This window comes from Bos indicus x Bos taurus, chromosome 13 (assembly GCF_003369695.1).
Source record: "Bos indicus x Bos taurus breed Angus x Brahman F1 hybrid chromosome 13, Bos_hybrid_MaternalHap_v2.0, whole genome shotgun sequence".
In the NCBI taxonomy this organism is placed as follows: Eukaryota; Metazoa; Chordata; class Mammalia; order Artiodactyla; family Bovidae; genus Bos; species Bos indicus x Bos taurus.
In genome coordinates, this window is record NC_040088.1 from 76,585,628 (window position 1) to 76,611,216 (window position 25,589).

At 43.5% G+C, this 25,589-nt stretch overlaps 1 protein-coding gene across 6 annotated transcripts in view; it reads left to right on the top strand.

The window, feature by feature from the left end:
* The window catches only part of TASP1 (taspase 1), a 317,056-nt gene that overhangs the window by 251,578 nt on the left and 39,889 nt on the right, over window positions 1-25,589 (top strand). For 5 of the 6 annotated variants that reach the window (XM_027560285.1, XM_027560289.1, XM_027560290.1 and 2 more), the window contains one exon: window positions 8,631-9,675. The exons of the other annotated variant lie outside the window; for it this stretch is intronic. In XM_027560285.1, the coding sequence (XP_027416086.1) occupies window positions 8,631-8,723 (93 nt within the window). In that variant the 3' untranslated portion in view covers window positions 8,724-9,675. Of the gene's footprint in view, window positions 1-8,630; window positions 9,676-25,589 lie in introns of those variants that run through there. 6 annotated transcript variants of the gene reach the window in all.

Consider the following 25,589-nt stretch of genomic DNA (forward strand, 5'->3'; position numbering starts at 1 on the left):
TAGAGAAGGCATGGGGGCTCCCAGCCTCTGCCTGCCTTCCTTAGGCAGGCATCTCTTTTATCTGGCTGTTTCTGAATTATGTCCTTTTGCAATAATGTAAACGATTTTCCTGAATTTTGTCAGCTGCTCTAGCAAATTAATCAAACCCGAGGATAGGGCCGTGGGAACCTCCTACTTATAGCCGATTTATAGCTGGGGGCCAGAAATGCAGGTGACAATATGGACCTGGTATTGGCGTCTGGACTTGCGGGGAGGCAGTCTTGTGTGACTGAGTTCTTACCCACAGGGACTGACTGTCTCCTGGTAGACAGTGTCAGGATTGAGACAATAGCCACAGTTTGCATGTGTGCTACGTCACTTCAGGTGTGTCCAACTCTTTGCAACCCTATGGACTGTTGCCCACCAGGCTCTGGCAAGAATACTGGAGTGGGTGGCCGCGCCCTCCTCCAGGGGATCTTCCCAACACAGGAATTGAACCTGTGTCTTTTACATCTTCTGCATTGGCAGACAGATTCTTTACCACTCTCGCCACCTGAAAGTGAAAGTCACTCAGTCGTGTCTGACTCTTTGTAACCCCATGGACTATACAGTCCATGAAATTCTCCAGGCCATAATACTGGAGTGGGTAGCCTTTCCCTCTCCAGGATATCTTCACAACCCAGGGATTGAACCCAGGTATCCTGCAATGCAGGCGGATTCTTTACCAGCTGAGTTACAAGGGAAGCCCAAGAATACTGGAATGGATAGCTTATCCCTTCTCCAGCAGATCTTCTTGACCCAGGAACTGAAGTGGGGTCTCCTGCATTGCAAGCATATTCTTTACAAACTTAGCTATCAGAGAAGCCCCTCGTCACCTAGGAAGCCCCCAATATCCTCAGACTTGAATTAATTGCTTGCTGGTGTTGGAAAACGCACATTGGAGTATTGTAAACCCTTTTCCAGTATTCTATCACTTTGGTTTCCTCTGTAGCACCCAAGCATGTTAAGCTGATTGTTTTTGAGCCTTAGAAGATTAGTGATACAGCAGACTGGTATATAACAAAGCCCTTCAGTTCAGTTCAGTTCAGTCTAGTCGCTCAGTCGTGTCCGACTCTTTGCGACCCCATGAACTGCAGCACACGGGGTCACACAGAGTCAGACACGACTGAAGTGACTTAGCAGCAGCAGGCCTCCCTGTCCATCACCAACCCCCGGAGTTCACTCAGACTCAGTCCATTGAGTCAGTGATGCCATCCAGCCATCTCATCCTCTGTTGTCCCCTTTTCCTCCTGCCTCCAATCCCTCCCAGCATCAGAATCTTTTCCAATGAGTCAACTCTTCGCATGAGGTGGCCAAAGTACTGGAGTTTCAGCTTTAGCATCATTCCTTCCAAAGAAATCTCAGGGCTGATCTCCTTCAGAATGGACTGGTTGGATCTCCTTGCAGGCCAAGGGACTCTCAAGAGTCTTCTCCAACACCACAGTTCAAAAGCATCAATTCTTCAGCACTCAGCTTTCTTCACAGTCCAACTCTCACATCCATACCACTGGAAAAACTGTAGCCTTGAATACACAGACCTTTGTTGGCAAAGTAATGTCTCTGCTTTTCAATACGCTATCTAGGTTGGTCATAACTTTCCTTCCAAGGAGTAAGCGTCCTTTAATTTCTTGGCTGCAGTCACTATCTGCAGTGATTTTGGAGCCCCCAAAAATAAAGTCTGACACTGTTTCCACTGTTTCCCTATCTATTTCTCATGAAGTGATGGGACCAGATGCCATGATCTTCGTTTTCTGAATGTTGAGCTTTAAGCCAACTTTTTCACTCTCCTCTTTCACTCTCATCAAGAGGCTTTTTAGTTCCTTTTCACTTTCTGCCATAAGGGTGGTATCATCTGCATATCTGAGGTTATTGATATTTCTTCCAGCAGTCTTGATTCCAGCTTGTGCTTCTTCCAGCCCAGCGTTTCTCATGATGTACTCTGCATAGAAGTTAAATAAGCAGGGTGACAATATACAGCCTTGCTGCTGCTGCTAAGTCACTTCAGTCATGTCCAAGTCTGTGCAACCCCATAGACAGCAGCCCACCAGGCTCCCCCGTCCCTGGGATTCTCCAGGCAAGAACACTGGAGTGGGTTGCCATTTTCTTCTCCAATGCATGAAAGTGAAAAGTGAAAGTGAAGTCTCTCAGTCGTGTCTGACTCTTAGCAACCCTGTTGGCTGCAGCCTACCAGGGTCCTCTGTCCATGGGATTTTCCAGGCAAGAGTACTGGAGTGGGTTGCCATACAGCCTTGAGTAGTTAGTAAATACTCAGCAATTTTTAATTGTTGTATCAGTGACAGCAAAACAGCAGCATCAGAATATTGGTCAAACGGTGTCCATTTTCTTCAGTGTTACCTTTTAGCATGCAGCTAATTTTTCATGAAAATATCTCATCCTATTTTTAAAGAATATCAAACATTTCAAATAGGATTTCCTAATTCTGGGATGTCAAACAATCCATCAGATTGTCCTGCATGATGCTTTGTGTCTGACAGTGCTATGTGTGTTTGAATAATAAGAATCTAACAGTTACTGGCGTGTGCTCTCATTGCATCAGTGTCTCGTACCGTCCTTGTCAACCTGATGACAATGTTACTATCCCCATTTTAGAGGTGGGCACCCAAGAAGTTAAGTAACCAGCAGAAGTTACACAGCACATAAGTGCCGAAGCCTGGCTAGAATCATTGTTGGTTACGATAGCTCCAGCTGCTATAACAAGAAACCCCAGAATATAGATGTATAATTGTTTACACACAGCGAGAAGCGTGTTTCTCACTCACATAAAATACAGTTTGGAGTTTCTGATTAGCAGAGGGCTCTCTTCCAAAGTATGATTCGGGGTCCCAGGTTCCTCACCTCACATAGGCCTCAGGTCATCAGAGAAAGCACAGGAGAACGGTTTATAAGATTGATGAAGCCTGGTGGGTTTGTAAGCCTGACTGCAATCATGAGCCACACATGAGGTCCCTGCAAAAGAAGGCTGGGAAGTGCGGTCCAGCGCTGTGTCCAGGAAGAAGAGTGGCCCGGAAGCCAAGGTGCTCTGGATTCCTCGTCAGTGATTGATGAAAAAAGCTTGTTTTTGTTTTCTTAAAAAAACAGAAACCAAACTCTCAGAATTATGAAAGCAATGTAAAACATTTCCAAGAGCTTTATTTTTTTTTAGCTATTAATACGTCTGTCTATATTTTATTTTCCTGACCCCCACCAAAGGAGGACAATAATCTTCTTCCCTTGACTGTTGTGGCAGATCTCAAGCAACTCTCTGGCGAGTGGAAAGATGGATTAAAATATAACCACTAAATAAAGACTTTGAGACTTTCAGAATTAAATTGTGTGCTTGTAGTTTTCCTGGAAACCACAAAAAAGCAGTCACTAAGGTGGTCTTAAAAGATTTAAAGACATGAGTATGAATGATAGGAAGTCTCAGCTACTACTTAGATTGTGATTAGGACATCAGACAATTATATAATTTCTGTATTATATTTTTCTTTTTCTCATTTTGAAGTCTTCAGGCTAAATATGTTATTATACAATGCTTTTGGTTTTAATAGAAAAAAAAATACAAACCTAAGATTAATGGCTTTGACTAGACAGTTTAATTTATAAAGTGACAGTTCTTCTAGGAGTGTTAACCTCAAGGATCTGTCTGGCCATTTAAAGGAATTATTAAGAAACCAGAGAATTCTAACTCCAAGGCCGTTGGGTTCCATTGGTGTGGAGACATCAGCATCTTCGGAATCTAAGGTTCTATGTCCATTCTAACACCATAATCACTTGCAAAGTGGGGAAATGGAACCAGTCCATGCTTATTTAAAAATCTATTTAAAAACAGTCTTCACTGTAACAAATTAGTGTGATTGACTTTTTAACCAAATAGGTCCCATGCGTGAAAACGCTTGAGATTCTTTGTACATAAACAGAGCCCCGAAGGGTATGTTCTAGTCACTTCTCCACTCAGTGAACATTTCTAGAATATGCTTGTGTCAGACACTCTGACAAGTGCAGGGAACGTAGAGGAGTGTGTGCAAGACGAACTCTTGCCTTCACTGGGCTTTCAACTACAGAGACTCAAAAATTCCAAGCAAACCAAAACCTGAACAGTTGCATCGAAAACCATGAAACGCTCAGCTGGGAGCTGTAGGAGCGAGAAGAGCTGCTAGATTGAGGGGAGGGTCCGGTAAAGGTGCTCTTTCCTGGAGAAAACTGAAGGGGCCATGAGTCACGGAATCCTGGTTAGAGCGCTGTGTGAGTGGGGCGTTCCCAGGGAACAGAGGGAGAAGGCCCAAAACGCTGCAGCTTTGGCATCTGCGGTGTTCACGTGTTATTTCTCGTAATTCTGAATTCCAGTACAGTACTTTGCTACTTTGGTTTTAAAGATACCATGTTAAGTTCTTATACTTGTAGGACACGCTCGAGTCTGCACAGTCCTTATACACTCAATGTAAAATACTTCACTGCACTTTAAAATGCTGACATGCAGGTTCATTGTAGACAGTGGTCTATTTTTAGGCTCGAGGAATTCAAACCCACTTCTCCAGAAGAACTTTTAGAGATAAACACTCATATAAAATATTCTCTTAAACAGCCCCACTGTTTATAATATGATTTGATGCTCTGTTGAAATCTCCACAGAAAGCATCAAGTACATCTTGGTTCAAACTTTTCCAGGCCAAGGTCATATTTTCTGATGAGTTTGAAGATCATGTTGATGGATGAAACTGGTGAAGTGTTGACATACATTTGGACGATTAATCATTTTATTCCTCTCAACACCAAAATCATGCCCAGTGTGTTTTGTAATTGACTCAGTGATAATTTAGGGAAGAGATAATCCTGAAAAGTTAACCTTAACAACTTGTTTGTCTGAGTGAGCATTTCTCTGTTAGGCAAACAGCTCAATTTATACAAATCTCAATGTATTTTTTGAAGTATTTTGCCCATGTACCATTAATAAATATCTGAAGACCATTGTCATCTTTTCAAATTCTTTTTTATCTCCCTTCCTAACTCTCCTTGATACTTTGTGGTTTAGCTCAGTTTATTTAGATGTTTTTCTGTCGTAAACTTGGTGGGGTTGGGAGTGTTAGAAGTGAGTTTGAATTGACCATTTGTGTTTTTGTAGATCTCAAGGGATTGTTATCAAGTCCCCTGGCCTCCTGGTTTCTTCCTTCTAATTCTGGGTCTTTTTCATGCTCAAAAGAAAATCATTTGCTTTAAGACAGACATCACCCTGGTCAAGTTACAGGCTGTCTGCTTGGACACACGGTCACTCTGATCTTTTAAAAATTAATTTATTCTCTGTTACTTCTGGTGCCTGGACTGCCAGGAAGTCTCACTGGGTTCTCTCTGTATCTCCAGGAAATGTGAGGATAAATTTTCCTCCGGACTTCTCTTTTAGGGACAGATATCTTAAGTAATGTGATTGGAAATTTTCAACCTATTTGTGAACAGTTCAGTTCAGTTCAGTCACTCAGTCGTGTCCGACTCTTTGCGACCCCATGAATCACAGCACGCCAGGCCTCCCTGTTCATCACCAACTCCCGGAGTTCACTCAAACTCACATCCATCCAGTCGGTGATGCCATCCAGCCATCTCATCCTCTGTCGTCCCCTTCTCCTCCTTGCCCCCAATCCCTCCCAGCATCAGAGTCTTTTCCAATGAGTCAACTCTTCGCATGAGGTGGCCAAAGTACTGGAGTTTCATCTTTAGCATCATTCCTTCCAGTGAACACCCAGGACTGATCTCCTTTAGAATGGACTGGTTGTATCTCCATGCAGTCCAAGGGACTCTCAAGAGTCTTCTCCAACACCACGGTTCAAAAGCATCAATTCTTCAGTGCTCAGCTGTCTTCACAGTCCAACTCTCACATCCATACATGACTACTGGAAAAACCATAGCCTTGACTAGACAAACCTTTGTTGGCAAAGTAATGTCTCTGCTTTTGAATATGCTATCTAGGTTGGTCATAACTTTCCTTCCAAGGAGTAAGCATCTTTTAATTTCATGGATGTGGTGGTAATGTTTCTCCTTTGGGGTCTGCACTGTGGATTCATTCCAGCTAACCCCTTCTTTTAATGCCATCTTATAGAATACAGTTCTAGACTATGAAGAAAATTGTCATTTCTGCTTTCTTCTTTTGTTAAAATTATGCTAAAATATATATAACATTCATAGGGCTGCAAAGAGTTGGACATGACTGAAGCGACTGAGCATGCACACACGTGCGCACACTGCACAAGAGTTACCATGGTAACCATTTCAGGTGTGCTTTGCAGTGGCGCTTAGTACACTTACCTTGTTGTACAACCGTCACCCCCCTCCATCTCCAGAACTTTTCACCTTCTCCAACTGAAACTCTGTGCCCATTAAGTAATGACTCCCTAATTCTGCCTCCCTCCAGCCCCTGGCAACCACCTTCTTGCTTCTCATCTCTGCATTTTGACTTCTAGGCGCCTCATGCAAGTGGAATCATGCAATATTTGTCCTTTTGTGTCTGGCTTATTTCACTGAGCTTAGTGTCTTCAGAGCTGACCCATGCTGTGCCATGTGTCAGAATGTCAACTCTTTTTAAAGCTGAAAATTCCATTGTATGTGCAGACCATGTTTTGCTCATTGATATCTTGATGAACATTGGGTTGCTTGCTTCTATGTGTAGGCTTTTGTGAATAAAGCTGCTATGAGCCTTGTGTACAAATATCTGAGTCCCTGCTTTTACTTGTTTTGGGTATATACTGTGATGTGGAATTGTTAGATCATATGGTAATTCTGTGTTTAATTTATTGAGGAACTACTGTATAGTTTTCTATCTTCTTGATCCCTGTTGTAATCACGTGACCATTTCCTGGCTGAAGAGGGTGATAAGGGATGAAGGGGCTTAAGGGGCTTCTGCTCTCTCAGGGATTGTCTTTGGTTAGACTGTTCTTTTTAATTGATGAATGATGCCTGAGGAGAAAATTCTTTGGCTTCATGCTAACGAATTCCTGAAAGAATAAAAGGCCCCACAACACGGAGCCCTGGGAATTGTGGGTTTGAGCCTTAGGCGGCTGGATGTGACGAGGGCTGCTGGGTAGCAGACTCAAACGACACGTTGTCTTCAAACTCCTCCCTTGAGGTTAATGAGACATCACAAGAAACAGCGATCCACGAGTGTCTTACAGTGGACTTCCCGGTATAATACATCCGTACTTATTAGATACCCCCAGGTACGACCCTCAGATGCAAGCAGTAATGAGGCCAGACTCTGGGACATGGTGCCAGAGGCATGGGTCTGGCGGGTGAGCTCAGTGATACCCCCCTCCCAGGAGATGGCACAGGGCCTGCTGTGCCCAGAGCTAACAGACCTCTGTCCTGCAGGTTACAGGTGGCTTCCTGCCTTGCATACAGAAACACTAGATACCCAGAGAACATTTTCTATTTTCCAGAACTTTCCAAATTGCTGACTATGTCAGTTGCTGTCATAGGAGTTGTGCAATGATACCTAAGAATTAAAATCAGTTAGCCTCCGTGTTGTTCCAGCTAACGCACGTGCTTGCGTCATCTTTGGTTGCGCAAGAGGATGTCACCCCTGCCCCAGGCTTGGGCACCTCCCCCGCTGCATCCAGCGACTGCACTCTGGGACTTGAGCTCCCCTCTGTTCAGTCCTTAGGAAAAGCAGAATCAGAGAGGATTATCTGAAGGATATACAATCCCTCTGTTCTTCTTAGAAACTCCGACATTTATCTATCCCTGGATTAAGAGAGATCATCAAAAAAAAAAAAAAAAAAAAGGAATTCCTGGCTGACCCCTCATGGAAGAAATTTGCCTGCTGACCTCCTTTGCGTGATGCTGTAATACACAGCCTTACAAAGCCCCTTGTTCTCCAGATGCTGTCTTCACCCGCCTGCTGTACGTGGTACCTGCTGCGGGTAAAGCCGTGCAAGAGGAGTGGCTTCCTGGACTCCATGCCAGGAAGTGTTCTTCTTTGAGCAGTTGGTCTGTGTGATCCCATTCTACTGCACGGACCCCTGTCTGCTCGTTGCCCCCGGGAAGCTGGGAGACCAGGCAGCCCTCTGCCTCCAGCATGGGGGCAGAGCTCAGGCTCGATTTTGTGTGAAGTCATGCCTGTCTTTAACTTATTTTGTAAGTTCTTCTTTTTCTTTTTTTCATTCCCTCACTGAGGCAAGGTTGAGTGGTCTGATTTTTGTAAGCTGCTTAACTCTTTTAAGAAGTAAACTGAGGGGATAAATATGAATCAGGTGTCCTCACTTTTGAATGTTTAGAGGACAAGATGTGTATCAATTGCCAGTTTCAGGTAACTGGAATATGCTCAGTATAGCTGGCCTGAAAACCATTCTTGTTCTGAGTATGACTAAACCCTAGGCTCCGTGCTGTCCTGATCTCGGAATCCTCCCCCTGCCAGTGCTGTGCTTGGCATGTAGTAGGTGTTCAGTTAACATCCCCTAAGATTTGAACAAACAGGATCTGTCTGCCCCTGAGTTACCCACGAGCACAGCCTGGAGATTCTCAGAAGCAAAGAGAAGCCAAGATTCTCTGGTGTTTTCTACCCCTTCGTCGCACGTGGAGGGGAGGAAACACAGCTGGCGCCTCTAACGGTCTTCGTCTCCCCTCCGCAGACTCATATTTCCAGACTCCCTCCTGGCGCGGTGGCCGGACAATCCGTGGCGATTGAAGGAGGCGTCTGCCGCCTGGAGAGCCCGGTGAGCTGAGCCTTCCAGCGGAACCCGGAGCGTCGAGGGCATCACCGAACCCGGGCTCCACGGGGTTCTAACGGAAGTTGGATGTTTAACCTTCCTCGTTCCATAACTTCTGTCGCAGCCTCGTGCGTCCCTCGCGCATCCCTCGCGACACTAGTGCTGCTGTAGTTAGTGCTTGGCAACACGCGGGTCTTGGGCGGGGGAGCGGGATGCGGTGTGTGTGAGTGTGTGTGTGCGCGTGTGCTCGCTTCTTCAATGAATTAGAAACTCCTCCTTATTATGTAACCTCAGACCACGAATGATTAAATCATCTTCCAAAATGCGTGCTTTAACTGTTTACAGGTAAAACCTAAAGTTGCAGGAAATGGTTGATTTCACAAAGCAGTACCGACTGTGTTGATGTAACATGTAATGTGTCTGAAACTGCAGAGTAAATCTACTTGTTGCAATGATGGACAGTGGCCGTGCTCCTGATAACAGTGCTAGTAACAAAGTATTTTTATTTGTTAGCCAGTTTAAGTGGATCCTGTGGTGACTTAAACTGTTGTTCTCATCCCTCATATGGGGCATTTTTCTTTAACAAAGAATGGTTTCAGTGAAACAATCTAGCAGAGAATTAAGGTCAGAACCTTTTTAAATAATAGTCTTATTGATAAAGTTTGTACTTCCTTCCTCAAGCTTTTCTAAGCTTAAATCCTGCATAGTTTCGAGCTGTGTGTACTGTATTATGAAAGAATATGTAAAGAGAACATACAGTAATGCAGTCCTTAATCTGTGTATAATGGAATGTTATTTACAATGTAACACTGTAAATAAGAAAGCAAAATTTATGGGAAAATTCAATATTATCTTTGTTTCTTGTTTAAATATATTTTTAAGATAAAAGGCACAGAAATAAAAGAAGCATATTGCTGGATACAGTGTGTGATTCTCCTCTGACTAATAAATTATCTTTTGAATCCTAGAGTGGAGAGTTGTTTTTTATTTTGTTTGTAAAAAGTTACTTTTTCCAGAAATCATACCTGTATGCCTCTAGCTGTGCTTCTGATTGTTCAAAATCCAGTTTTATCTCTGTTATTAGACTGGACACCAGCAAGATGAAAGATGAACTTAGTGCATGATTGTGTGGTCAGTGTAGAAGTCCCTAAAATTTCCACTGTAATTTGATTAAAAAAAATAATGAAGGAAAGGAATAGGAACACTTTGCTTTGAGAAATGGCAATGGCAGCTGAAAAGTCAATGGTTTCAGTTGATAAATTGCTTCTAAATGTTATATTTAGTGATTCTGGAGCCACATAAGAAAACCAAGACTTTCCTTTTGATTTTACATGTAAGAGGTAACTATCAAGAAGATACTAAAGATAGACGTGCTGGGGAGGAAGTTCCCACCATATAATCATGGCTCTGGGCGGTAACTGATAAAGCCCCAGATGAAATTATACACTTGACATCGATGTATGGCCAAATTATAAAGGAAAGACAACCAAAATGGAGTGCGTGTAAATATGAATGATTTGGGAGTTGCTGACTTATATCCCTCATACAAGCAATTACGTTTGTCTCATTGTGTCCTTGTAGACAGGTCGGTGCCATGGTATCTGTTTCTCATTCTTAATGAGGCCAAGAACTTCATAAGAGATCGGCTGGCTGGTAGGGAGCCTTTGGCTTCAAAAGCTTTCAAAGACCTGTTACCTGTTGGCAGGGTTTTTTTCAGGAACTGGATTGGATCACATAAAACTATCAGGACACTTTGGAATCTGAAAATCATCTGACCTATTTCACCAGGAATGCCATTTCTTTCATCTCCTTTTGACTTTATCCCATTCACATTTGAAAGTTTGGGCTTGTTAAACACCATTTTTATGAAGAGTTTAAAAACTGGTCAGTATAAAAGGGCACAGCCCCTTCAAAAACAGTCCATTAAGAATGTTTTTCTAGTTGTTGGTTTTTTTAATATAAGGACTGTTGTGAAACCAAGAAGGGGAAAAATGACACTTAAGGCTCATGGAGGCAAAAAGTAATGGGGGTAGTGTAAGTGCCTTGATTATAAGATCAGATATTGAAGAAAAGATAGTGGAACGAGAAGAAGACTCTGACAGATATAAGATCAACATCGTTTCGCTCAAAAGCAGGAAAGGTAGAAAGGAACAAGAATATAACCTCATTCCCAAGTTTGGCCTCTGTCACCAAGACTCTGAAGCTGTGTTTAAAGGTGCCCACTTTTAATGTGGATGATCCTGTTTTCTGTTTCTTTTTAAGGCCTGGGCATTTGATGTCTGGTTCTCTTGGACATAGCCATCCCTGTGATCCTCTCTGAGTTTAGAAACGGGGATTTCTTCTGACCTTGGCAAGGAGGCAGAGGGTGTGCACTGTATCCTGAGGAGTCCTTGTGTGGACCTATGGCGTGGAAGTCTTGTCTGGACTCTGTCCTCGCTTGTCACCTCTGCCAGCTCTCTCTGTTTCCTGTGTGTGTGTCTGCGGTGGGTACTTTCTCATCCTCTAACTGCCTTTTCTAAATGTGCACTTGAACTCAGATACCAATGTCTGTTAGAACTGTGTGAGTGAACTCCGGGAGTTGGTGATGGACAGGGAGGCCTGGCGTGCTGCGATTCATGGGGTCACAAAGAGTCGGACACGACTGAGCGACTGAACTGAACTGAACTGATTAAGTATACATAAACAAGTCATCAGTACTAGTCTGAGATGCTTGTCTGTGAGCAAAATGGATGTGTTTTAGTTTATTGACGTGGGGACATCTCTTGGTTGCTCAGAAGCCTTTTGTCATCTGGCCCCATGTTCGGGAGTGGTGATGTTCATTCCGGGTACCTGAGATGAGCAAGATTACTCTGTTGCAACAGATGGAGGGTGTGAGAGAGGGGAGCAGGGAGTGAAGAAGGGAAGATTTAGAAAAGTGCTAGAATTATTAATTATTGTGAAATTTTAAAAAAATCTGATCATTGTTACAAAAGCGATCTATGCTTACTATAATAAAAATAAAAGCAAGAAAAAAATTAATTCATAACCCCATTTCCCTAGAGACAACGGTTTTTAACACTTTAGCTTGTATCCTTTAGTTTCTATTCTTAAAGATTCTTCTTATGCATGAATTTTCTGTGCTTTTAACACACAAGTCAGATTATATTGAACCCCTAAATGGAGTTATATAGCCTTCAGTTTTCACTTAATAATATTATGGAAAGCTGTCCAAACCTGTAGGGTTACATATACCTCATTACCCACTTCCCCTCCCACAAGGCTGATTTGGCTAATTCACATAGGTATATGAATACATATATTTTATATGAAAACTGTTATAAACTCTTCAGAGTACTGACCTCTATTTTCAGCACCTATTCTTGGAAACCATTATATATAAAGATACAATCTGAAAAAGTATTATAAAATATTAGCTAAAAAGGTATTATTTTCCCTTATAGATTATTATAAAATATTGAGTATAGTTCTATGCTGTATAGTAGGTCCTTGTTGGTTATCTGTTTTTTATATAGTGTATCAGTTAATCCCAAGCTCCTAATGTATCCCTCCTCTTCCTTTTCCCTTTAGTATATAGTTAAATTCTTAAACAATGCCTCCTAACATTAAAAAAATATATATATTTCTTGAGTCAAACCCATCAACTTTCCTCTGACAGGAGCCCTCTAATTGCTCAATAGTGTGAACCCCTCTGTGCCCTAAAGCCCAGTCTTTTTGCCCTACTTAGGGCTGCAGTGGTGGGTCATGGTGGGGTTTGGATTTCCAGAGAGACTGTAGGTGGAAGTCCCCCGCCCCCAAACTGGTCCAAGAAAAGGTTGAACCCAGAAGATGAGCCTTTGTGTGGATGATGACTTCGTTTGCCTTTAGCTGTATTCTGAGGACTGATGCTGAAGCTGAAACTCCAATACTTTGGCCACCTGATTCTAAGAGCTGACTCATTTGACAGACCCCGATGCTGGGGAAGATTGAGAGCAGGAGGAGAAGGGGATGACAGGGGATGAGATGGATGGCATCACCGACTCAATGGACATGAGTTTGGGTGGACTCCGGGAGTGATGATGGACAGGCAGGCCTGGTGTGCTGCAGTCCATGGGGCCGCAAAGAGTCGGACACAACTGAGTGACCGAACTGAACTGAACTGAAACTCTTCCCCCACAGCTGGATGAGCCGGGGAAGGAGGTGTGGGTGGGCATACCTCTGGGGCTGCAGGTGGGAGTGAGTGAGCAGTGGTGGGCAACAGAAGGTAGTCCTTTCGTATTAATATTTATTCTGGGGTGTTAGAATTCTTAAGCAATACATCGCCTCTCCTCAGCACTTAATTTGGGGGAACTGAACGATGTACCCGCCCAGATATCTGCCATCAGAGCCCCACAGGCTGACCAAGTTGCCCAAGCCGCGTTTCTTTTCCCGCCCACCTGGCCCTGAGGTGGACGGCCGCAGAAAGGGTTAACGGGGGAACTGGCAGGGCCCTTGCTCTGAGGCTGCACACTCAGCTTCCAGAAGCCCATCCGCCAAGCCCAGGACGATTCTTCCTGACCAGCTGTGGAAGCCAGAGGGAGAGCGAGCACGGTGGGTGCTCCTTGAGGTGCTGGCATCCCCGGAGCCCTGAAACCACAGTGGCAACGCTGGAAAAACCAGGTGAGGGTCTCTCTGCCTGAAACTGCCGTCGGGGTTTCGCTGATTGTCAGCAGAGCTTCAGAAGCTGCCAATAAAAAAAATCTAAACAGTTCCTTTACCGTCTGCTTTGCTATTATGCTGAAGATACAAAGGGTTGCTCCTAAAACGGCCATTCCTGGGCTTGGGAAATCCAGCAGTGTTTAACAGAAGATCTCATTCTTCTACTATATTAAGGGAAATGAATGTTTCTTTTGCATTTAGAAGCAGTAAGATTTGAATCTTTCCATTCAAGATTTCCCCCCAAGCCTGTTAACTAGCTGCCACTCTGTCCAGTTAATGCTCCCACCATTCTTCTGGATGGTCAGACCCAAATCCTTGTTTTTTTTTTTTTTTCCATGTTTCACAGCATAGTGAACTGCCCCCAAACCGTAGTAGCTTTGACAATGGCTTTTTTATTTGCTTATAGCTCTGTCAGTGAGACTCAGCCTCTCTCAGTGGCTTTCCAGTGCTTTCACTGGTAGGCACTGGTGCTCAGCTGAGCTGAAGGGTAAGACAGGGGCTGGGCTGCGGAGCATCCTTTCTCCATGTAGGCTCAGGGCCTCTCCCTCTGTTCGAGGCTTCTCGACATGGTCCTTTCAGACCATCTCTCCTACAAGATGTGGTGCCTTCAGGTTCCCAGCAGCACAAAAACAGAAGCTGCTGCCTGTGGAATATGGGAATCTTACTTCCCCAACCAAGGGATGAGCCCTTGTCCCCTGCATTAGAAGGTGGATTCTTAACCTCAGGACCGTCAGGGAATTCCCTTGCCGTGCCTTTTTAAGATTAAGTTCAGGACTGGCCCAACATTTGCTACATTTATTGCTTACATCAAGTCCCCTGGCTCAGTCCAGATTCAAGAGGAAGGGGCTGCATAAGGGCATGAATCCAGAGTCAAGATGTACAGGGGCCACTCACCCAACATCCTTGAATCTACTTTCTCTGCTATTTTACAACGAATCCATTAAGAAATTCTATTGGCCCTCCTTTTTTAACATTTATTTATTTGGCTGCGCTCAGTTGCTGCATGCAAGATCTTCAATCTTCATTGCAGCGTTCGGGATCTTTTTTAAGCTGTGGCATTCGAACTCTTAATTGCAGCTTATGGGATCTGGTTTCCTGACCAGGAATCGAACTCAGGCCCCTTGCCTTGGAAGTGCAGAGTTTTAGCCACTGTTGCTGCTGCTGCTGCTAAGTCACTTCAGTCGTGTCCGACTCTGTGCGACCCCATAGACAGCAGCCCACCGGGCTCCCCCATTCCTGGGATTCTCCAGGCAAGAATGCTGGAGTGGGTTGCCATTTCCTTCTCCAATGCATGAAAGTGGAAAGTGAAAAGTGAAAGTGAAGTCGCTCAGTCGTGTCCGACTCCCAGCGAGCCTACCAGGCTCCTCCATCCATGGGATTTTCCAGGCAAGAGTACTGGAGTGGGTTGCCATTTAGCCACTAGATCACTAAGAAAGTCCCTCCTGTTGCCGCTCCTTTAAAGTATATCTGGAAGCCAACCACTTCTCACCAGGCCACTGCAGCCATCCAGATCGTCTCTGACCTGGCTCATCACAGCAGGGCCCTGCACTGGCCCCCTGTGTCTGCACTTGTCCCTCAGGTACTTGTCTACCTGGCAGCCAGGTGAAATGCAACCAGGGTGCTCCTCTTCTCAAATCTTTCCAGTACCTCTTGTCCCAGAGCCCTTAGGAGACCCGAGGCTCTGCTCCCTGTCGTTCTCCGGCATGCTGCCTGCCCTTGCTCACTCTGCTCTGACCATCCTGGCCCCCTTGCTGTTCTTGGAGCAGCTTAGACGTGCTCCTATCTCAGAACTTACCCCTCCTTGGAAAACACTTTCCAGACAGATCCGCATGGCTTATTTCTTCCTCAGCTCCTTCAACTCTGTTCAAATATTACCTTCTCAGTGAGCACCCTCCTCACCACACTCCCCCGCAGCCTGCTCCATCATCATCTTGCATTATTTGCCTCTGGCACTCACCACTTTCTACTCTACCATCTAACGGACATCTTTGTTGGTTTAGAGGCCTCCCTCTGTGTGAAAGTAAGCTCCCTGGAAACGGCATCTCTGTGTCACTCACGCTATCCCTCCAGCACCTGAGACACTGCCTGGCACATAATAGGTCTTCAGTAAATATTGTTAAATGGGTAAATGAAGGCTCCTCATGGTGACATGGAAAAGCCGGTGTGCAGTGGTGTAGTACTCCCCTAGGAAATTAGCACAAACTTACCAGCTTGAGACAACACGAGATTATCACCCCACAGTCCTGTAAGTCACAAGTCCCTGGCTGGTTCCTTTCTCCGTCTCCTGTGGTTCAATATCAAGATGGCGGCAGGGCTGTATTCCTTGTGAGAGGTACCACGGGAGAATGTTTTTCCAGCTCTTTCAGGCTGTGGGCAGGATTCTGTTCCCTGAGGCTGTAAGAATGAGATTCCCATGTCCCTGCTGGCTGCTGGCTGGGGGTTGTTTTCAGTTTTCACTGACACTCTTGGTTCCTGGCCCCTTTTGTCTGTCTTCAAAGCCAGTGACAGCTGGGTTGAGTCCCTCTCATGCTTTGAATCCCTGACTAATCTCCTTTCCAACAGATCTCTTCTGGCTACCGTGAGGAAATGTTCTCCACTTTTAAGAGCTCTTCTGATTTGATTGGGCCCAGCTGAACAAGCCAGGATAATCTCCCCATCTCAAGGTCCATACTGTAATCACATCTGCAAACTCCCTTTTGCCATGCAAGCAACATGTTACAGGTTGTGGGGAGCTGGGCGTCTTTGAGGGCCATTATTCTGCCTTTCAGAAGCATCAATAGTGCAGTGAACTGAGGCAGGAGAACACAGGCTGGCTCTGCCAGGCTAACCTCCTATGTGATCTTGAACAAGTGGCTTAGGTTCTTAGAGGTCACAATTTCCTCCTGTGCTGCTGCTGCTGCTGCTGCTGCTAAGTCGCTTCAGTCATGTCCGACTCTGTACGACCCCATAGACGGCAGCCCATCAGGCTCCCCTATCCCTGGGATTCTCCAGGCAAGAACACTGGAGTGGGTTGCCATTTCCTTCTCCAATGCATGAAAGTGAAAAGTGAAAGTGAAAAGTGAAAGTGAAGTCGCTCAGTCGTGTCCGACTCTAGCGACCCCATGGACTGCAGCCTACCAGGCTCCTCCATCCATGGGATTTTCCAGGCAAGAGTACTGGAGTGGGGTGCCATTGCCTTCCCCATCCTCCTGTGCTAAACTAAGGTAATTGAATTAAGTTAAAGATCCATAAGAGTTGAGCTTCCTTAAAAATAGTGACTCATTGTTATACAGAGTGAGGTATGTCAGAAAGAGAAATATTGTATACTGACACGTGTATGTGGAATCCAGAGTGATGGTACTGATGAAATTATTTGCAGGGCGGCAATGGAGATGTGGACATAGATAAAAGACTTATGGGCTATTTGGGGGAAGGAAGGAGAGGGTGGGATGTATGGAGAGAGTAACATGGAAACATACGTTACCGTTTGCAGAATAGATAGCCAATGGGAATTTGCTGTATGACCCAGGGAGCTCAAACGGGCTCTGTGATAAGCTAGAGGGGTGGGAGGCAGGTTCAAGAGGGAGGTGTACCTATGGATGAGTCATGTTGAGGCTTGACAGAAACCAACACAATACTGTAAAGCAATTATCCTTCAATTGAAAATAAATAAATTTAAAAAAAATAGTGGCTCAGACTCTGCACTCCCAAAGCAGGGGACCTTGATTTGATCCCTGGTTGGGGAACTAGATCCCACATGCTGCGACTAACGGTTCACACATCACAACTAAAGATCTCACACGCTGCGACTAAGACCTGGCACAGTCAGGTAAATGAATGTTTTAAAAAGTTGTGGACCTGTGATGCCACAGTTCCTCCAGCCCCCTTCACACCTTTATACGACCTACTCTGAATACTGTGTTTTGTGTGCTGGTTTATTAAGCAAATGTCTAAAACCTTGGCACACCATATAGAAATAGTCTCAAATATCGATGGTAGAAGTACGTAATACAGCACTTCCGAGGACAATTTGGAAATGGCACATGCATTTGCCCTCTAAGAGAGAAACATACTTCTGGGCATCTATCTTATTGATACACCTGCACACATACCAAAATGACAAATGTGCAAGGATATTTGTTTAGCATGTTTATAATAGCAGATTATTGGGGATCAGAAGGGCTTTGCAGGTGGTGTTGGTGGGAAAGAATCCACCTGCCAGTGCAGGAGATAGAAGAGACAAGGGTTCAATCCCTGGGTCGGGAAAAAGCCCTTGAAGTAGGAAATGGCAAACTGTATTCTTGCCTGGAAAATTCCATGGACAGAGGAGCTTGGTAGGGTATAGTCCATGGAGTGGCAAAGGAGTTGGACACAATTAAGGGCACACCTTAGCGATAACCCACACTTACGACAAAGGTGTCAGATGAACTACAGTCTATCCATAGAATGGAATAATATTAAGCTGCTGAAAAGGAAGATGCGTTTATCTTTTTGATGATGTGGAAAGATCTTCAGGATATATTAGATGAAAAGGGCAAAGTAAAGATTGGTGTGTATAACTTTCTGTCTTTGGGATAAGGATTAGGACAAAGACTATGTACAAATATCTTCTTGTAGGCATACATAAATTCTGGGAGGATACATAAGGAAAAAAGATGAATACTATCTATAGGGTAACAACTCTAAGGATAATGAGTGGAGTAAATAAGGGATTGGATGAGAGAAAACATGTTAATGTCACTACTCACTTTATATTCTCGGAAGGCCTCTTGCTCTTAGATGTGCTCTTCCATCCCTTAAAGCTGGCCGCCGTGAGGCACTGAAGTAAGGGTTACCATCTGCGATCTGCTCTCATCTAGCTCCCCTGCCCAATTCTTGAGCAGCTGCCCAAATCAGACGCTCTGGTCAAACCAGACTTCTTACCAGAGACAAAGGATTCAGTGTCAATTACCAAAATCTCTTCCATTGCTTCAGTGTCTGGTCATATTTTCCATGTTTTGCTTTAATTTCATTTGATTCATATTTATAACTAAGGGGCTAGCAGCAGATGATTGATTCCCAAGACATGAAACTCTTTTATTTAAGGCAATGCTGGCTGCAAGATAGATAACCCCCCAAGTCTCAAAGTCTTATTATGATGAAGCTTTCTCACACAGATGAAGTCCAAGTGACAGCTGTCCTCCGACAATGATTCAGGGACTGAGGACCTTCATGCATGGATAGAACAACTAGGCAGAATATCAACATGGAAATAAAAGACTCGAATAGCACTGTATATAATGTGTACCTAGAGACATGTTTAGAATACTTCACCCAACAGTAGCAGAATACACACTCTCTTAAATGCCCATGAAACATTCTTTAGTCAGACTTTATGATTGGCCATATGTAGACGGCTGTCTTCTTTCTTCCTCTGTGAATGTGGTGTCCTAAGCTCCTCCCACATGACGTCATTTTACCTTAATCAACTCTTTAAAGGCCATATCTCCAAAATGGTCACTTTCTGAGGTACTGGGGTAAAGGCTTCAACATATGAATGAATGTTGTGGGGAACAAGTCAACCTATGCGAAGTGAAAAAAAAAAAGTGAAGGGGTTAGTTACTCAGTCATGTCCAACTCCTTGCAACCCCGTGTAGCCCACCAGGCTCCTCTGTCCATGGGATTCTCAAGGCAAGAATATTGAAGTGGGTGGCCATTCCCTTCTCCAGAGAACCTTCCTGACCCAGGGATCAAACCCAGTCTCCTGCATTGCAGGTGGATTCTTTACCATCTGAGGCACCACAGAAGTCCCTAATTCAACACAAAAGATTTTATAAATAAACATTTGCTTGTTTGAATGAGGACCCCTTGTAAAGGAAACAAAAACTCATAGTTCCCAAGTGTTAACATAAGTTATTTAAAAATAATGCCACTTGTATAAACACAGAACTAGGTAGAAACGTCTTACGTGTATAGCTCTTTTTTTTTTTTTAACTTTACAATATTGTATTGGTTTTGCCATATATCAACATGAATCTGCCACAGGTATACACATGTTCCCCATCCTCCTCCCTCCCCGTACCATCCCTCTGGGTCGTCCCAGTGCACCAGCCCCAAGCATCCAGCATATAGTCATAATCCCAGTAGATTTGCAAGTGAATGCAACAAAATCCAAAATTAATAAAGTTCATTTTAACAATGATATAAGAGCATGGATTATAATTACATTGTTTTTGTCATTGTTTTGTCTCAAATCATCATTTAATTTTGGTCATTATGGCTTTTATTAATAGTTCTAAAATTTCCATGTGTTTTTCTTTATATCTTATATTTCTTTGCTGAGACTTTCTGCTTTTTATTCATTTGTTTCAGGCATGTTCCTAATTGTTTGTTGAAGCATGTTTATAACAGCTTGTTTAAAATCTTCGTCAGACAGCCCTAACATCTTGGTGTTGGTACTTGTTGATTTGTCTTTCTAGTTGAGATCTTCCTGATTCTTGGTATGAGTGGTGTTTGAAACCAGGATATGTAGGATATAATGTTTGAAGTCTCTGGATCTTATTTAAAAACCTTATCTTTCAGCAGAACTCTTCTGACAACACCCTGGTGGGAGAAGGGGAATGCTCCCTTACTACTTGCCAGACAAAAGTGGAAAGCATGCCCCACTCAGCTGCATTGACACTCATGGGGGAATGGCTTCTTATTACTGCTTGGTGGGGTGTGAGTGTAGGGTCCCACTAAGTTTTTGCAGACACCATGCCAGCTGGTGGGGGTCATGAGGAGGACATGTTGTCTGTACTCCCTAGAAGAGATGGAAGTTTCTAGTGCCCACTTGGCCTTCTCTGACATGACTTGGCAGAGGGGGTGTGGGACGCCTGTCACAACCTGATGTGGGGAGAAGTCTAGGCTGTCCCCTTGACCTTCACTGGAAGGGGTGGGATGGAGATGCACGCTTAGCCTGTGAAGTTTGGCTGGCACAGAGCACTATTATCTAAAAGTTTCTTGTTTTGCTGGGCTGCTCCTTGTCTGTCCGTTGGAATGGAGAGAGCAGTCTTTCCTCGGGGCCTGTTTTGTCTGTGCCTGTTGGTGTCCCTGGGTTACTAGCTTCTCCAGCACCCAGTCTGGACACATGAGGTGAAGTGAACACTCAGCCTGCTCATGCCTTGTTCAGGGGCCCAACTGCTCTGACTTCTTTGCTCCACCTTTCCAGCTTTTCTTCTTATTTTTTACAGATAACGTCCCATGTTTTTTCAGCTGTGCTTAGTGGAAGGAATAGAGGAAAGTACTACTTCATCTTTCCAGAGGCAGATTGTTATTACAGAAGTAGTTATGTGGAAACTGAGCTCATTGACTTGACTCCTGCTTTTGCACTTGATAGCCATCATCTGACATGATTGGCATTACACTTCCTTTTGGATAATAAACTTGTCTTTAACTACCTACCCATTATTTTTCTAGCCAGTCCACTTTAAACACACCCTGGGAAATTGTGATGCAGCTGCTTCATGAAAAATTCCTAATTGAGAGTTGACCTCTGCACTTACTGCTGACAAAGATTGGCACACAGACTGCTATATGTACTATCTCTGGTCAACCCTGAACAATGAAAATAATCCACTCAGGTTATTGTTTCCGTGCAACTTGCCTGGCCGTGCCTTTCTTCTCCAGCTACCTGAAATCTTTGTCTGGTGTCACCATTACCACAACTTCAAATGCAAATGCAAATAAAATTGCCTTTCACGTATTAGTTACAAAGTGACCCTGAATATGTTTGTTTTAATTTATTTTTGTCATCAAAATGAAAACATTTCTAATTACAAAATTCTTTGAATTCATGGGTTCTGGAGGCAATATCTATAAACTTACAGGAGCCCACATACTCCAGTTTGAGAAACTCAGGGCTTACTATTTCCAAATCTAGTTGGTTAATGAGAGGAGTTTTTAATGTAATATAAGCTAGCCTGCAGGTCTGTTAAACACTGGGGCACGTGAATGGGGGAAGGGGACCAGCGGGCACCATCTGGCCAGTGGAGGAATGATGAGAAGTTTATTCTTTGCACATCATATCCCTGGACACCACCATTTCCAGTGTGATCCAGCTGATTTCCAACTACCAGTATGTGCGTCTCTCTGCCCAAGGGTTCTCTCCAGAATGACCTGTGACAGGCCAGGAGTGCTAAGGAATGAACACTTTCTGGAGCAGTCCTCAACGCATGATCCTGAGGAGCTGAGGTTTTTAGCCTCACTTTGGGATGGGATTTCAGTGAGGCCTGTGTGTGCACCACTGCCCAGGATGTCCATGTAGTATTTCCAGTTTCCCATGGGGGTGACTTCCTCACTAATGCATCCTTTATTGACTGCATTTCCTTTCTTGCCACGTGTTTCCACTCTCAGCGTTTCTTGTACCTCCCAAAGAAAATCCTTGCACTCAAATTCTCATCTCAGGGTTTACTTCTGGAAGAAAAGTATTTCAGAGTACTTTTACTTATTACACCTCATTTGACCCATACAACAATTCTGGAAGGTAGAAAGTTATATTAATCAAGAACTGTGAAGGAATGTGGGCCCCATATTCTGTTTTGTTTTGTTTTTTTTTACAGTATCCCAAGAACAGCACCTGGCATACTATAGATGCTTAATAAATAATTGATGAGTAAAGGAAGAAACTGATGCTCCTTTAAGTACTTTGATCCAATTGCCAGTGAGAGAACCAGGACTCCAAACACAGTACTCTCTCCACTTTCCACTCAGGGTCCTGTTGCCAACCCTCTTGTCTCAGATCGTGGTTTGTGGAAGAACCTATAGTTTAATTTAAACATGCCAGTATCATTGGCCAGTTTTAAACCACAGTGATGTCAATGGTTTTAGGACTGGTAGAACTGCTCTGTTAGTAAAAATATTAAAGACATTTATGACTTGAATGGCCAAGTCTGTTAGTTCGTATCACACAGACATTGGGGATCACATTCCCGTAGTAACCATCTGGAGCAGCCTGGCCCCATAAAATAGAGGCAAGTAGTCTTTTTCGGCTGCAAGTTAGTTAAAGCACTCCTAGCCCAGCTTTGTTTTTATGCTTTCCTCATCAGCAATGTGAACATCTTAAAGTCACTTTGCTTGGAGGAACCTCATTCTTTTTTTTTTTAATTAATTAATTTTTTATTGAAGGATAATTGCTTTACAGAATTTTGCTGTTTTCTGTCAAACCTCAACATGAACCAGCTATAGGTATACATATATCCTCTCCTTTTTGAAACTCCCTCCCATCTCCTTCTCCACCCCACCCCTTAGGTTGTCACTTTGTTTGGAGAAACCTCATTCTTTTTAACAGTCTGATTTGGGCTTAAAAAATCATTTTGTACCTAATTTGTGCATTCTAATGAGTTCTGTAATAAAGGGACATTTGCAGGTAAAATCATATTCAGGAGTAGAAACAAAGAAAAAAAATTTCCATTGTAGTTAGCAATGAATTAGATACTAACTCATTAATCAAATTTTACTCAATTCATGCATGTTCCCGCAAATGAATGGTTATTCTGTTGAAACCACTTTGATTCCCAGGCACTGCTTTCCCTAAACTCCTTAGAGTCATCAGGCACATTAAAGGATATCCAATTTCATTGGTCTAAGCTGAGTGATCGCAATTCATCAAGGCATGAAAAGTCTGTCCAGTCTTGTGGAATATCATTAAATGGTTCAAGGACGTTTCTAATCTTAATGATGGCCAAGGGGGAACAACTATTATGATGATGAATGGGAATGAATATCTGGAGAAAGTTCAAGGCATGTTATACTTACAAAGACTAATACACGTTGTTTATCTAAATCATCCAACTGATTAAAGAAACACACAAAGCCCAAGACAGTTAAAAGCAGAGAACCAAATAGGGTTTGACCTACCCTGGTATATTTATCGCTGACCATGTCATGCGTGTAAAATGTATTGCTCCACCAAGATGCTTGTGTATATAAATCGGGAGGGTCTTTTGAGGTTGATGTTGAGTAATATAGGCTGTCCAGTTTATTGCCTGGCTAAATATTTATATAAAATGAGTTCATTGATGGTGGAGAAGCCTCCATAAAAGGAGTCTTTCAATGTTACCAACTGATTAGCTACAATGCCCAGAGCTCAGTGAGACTGAGGTGGTGGTAACATTGGTACTTTGGCTCCTGAAACCAATTCCTGAGCTGCTCACTGTTTTTGATCCTTGATCTGAGTTAGATCATTTTGTGTGTGTGGAACCAAGTAAAACACTACCTTCTTGGCGCTAAGAGCAGTTCTGAGTCTGTAAGGAAAGGGAAAATGCTTTTTGGTACACACCCAGGAGAAGAATGCTCTTCGGAGCCATCTCTCAAGGGGAGAATATGTCTATTGAAGGCATACTGTTTTTTAGAACAGGCAGTCAATGATGGGTTAAATGAAGGAAGACTCATTTCATATCATAAAGGCCAGAGAATAAATCTCTCCTGCAGGGGGACTTTGTTTTGGCTGACCTTTCCCTGGGCAGCAGGAAGAAAACAATCAACCATATAGGTGGCTGGGAGGACAATGGGCCATGATTCAAAGACTTAATCATACTGCATATCTTTTCAGTAGTTCTGGGAGAGGTAGGTTGTAGGGCTAGAATAGTGTAGCCATTCCTTAAAGAATTGTTTAAAGATAAGCTGGAGTAGGAGAAGACTTTGAGTTAAAAGCTTTCTTCATTCGAAGTCTGACACAGCTCACCCTTAAGGTTTTCTTCAGACCTCCCTGGTTTCTCTTTCCCCATATCTTTTCATGATTTCTCTCTGCTTCCCACCCTCTGAACACTGGTGGTCTCGGGGCTTGGTTCCCAGCCCTCTTGTCTCCATGGACAATCTTACTGAGTCTGATGGCTTGAACTGCACCTGAACTCCAGACTGTTGACTTGCATCTCCATGGTGACATCCAATAAAGCATTTTCATAACATGTCAAACCTTCGTTTCTATGTCTCCGTCCCCTGACCTCAGCCTGCTCCTCCCCCAGAATCCACCGTGTTGGTTGATGCTGTTCTCATTTACTCTCAGTTGCTATGTTAAAAATCTAGAAGTTGTCTGTTTTTTTCTTTATGTTTTCTTACCTCCACCAAATATGTTCTGAACCACAGCATAAGGAGTAGGCTGACTTAGAAAGATGCATTCTAACTTCATCTTGGGAGATGAAGTAATTAGGGCACCTGCTGAGCCGCAGACTACGCTAGGTCACTCCACATTCTTTTTTCTTTTGATGAGCAGAGGTATTTCAGCAAATTGGCCCATCTTGGGGCTCAGATGTGTAGACTTCAAATCCTGAGTCTTTGTTTTCAAGACTAGGAGTGTCAGTCCAGGTCATGTAAGCTCCCAGGCAGGAACACAGGGCGGGTTGTTGTATGTTCAAGTGGACTTTTGCTCTCTGTCCATCTTTGGTTATTATAGGCACAAAAGATGTAGGAGAGTTACTAAGACCAAATCAGCACTCAGCCTTCCCCAAGGGCCATGGCGCTATTCACCTCGTTCTCTGGCATCTTTTCCTCCCAAAGAACTGTCTCCCTTTATTAACCTCACTTTACTCTTCAGCTCACTGCTGTTGAGAAGACATGGCTTGTCCTCCACAGACTCCCAGACCACACTTTCATATTTCTTACTTCATTCTTCATAATCAAACATTTTACAATGAAGAAATGGAATTCCGCGTTTAAATGATAGTGGGAAAGCATCTCTTTCTTATTAAAGGAACTCCAGAAGTAATGCATTGATATGCTAGAAAATTTTAAAAACACAAAGAAAGTTGAATTTCCTTACAGTCCCATCACTGAGAAATACTCGTAACATTTTTTTCCCCTCCATCATTTTTAGTGCATTTGTATTTAAAATAAAAACTTATCCCAAATCTTATCTGGAATGGAAAATTTTTTGAAGGTTATTGTATGCACAACTTCTCATAGGAAGAAATTGGCATTCGTGATAAATTATTTTTAAAAATGTGTTAATTCTTTTATTCACTTCTGGCTGCGCTGGGTCCTTGTTGCTATGAGAGCGCTTCCTCTAGCTGTGATGAGCGGGCACTGCTCTTCGATGGTGTGCGTGGGCTTCTCACTGTGGTAGCGTCTCTAGTTGCGGAGCACAGGCTTCAGTATTTGCATTGCCCCGGCTTAGTTGCCCCCGGGTATGTGTGATCTCCCTGGACCAGGGATCCAACTGGTGTCCTCTGCATTTGCAGGTGGATTCTTTTTTTTTTTTAATTAATGTATTTA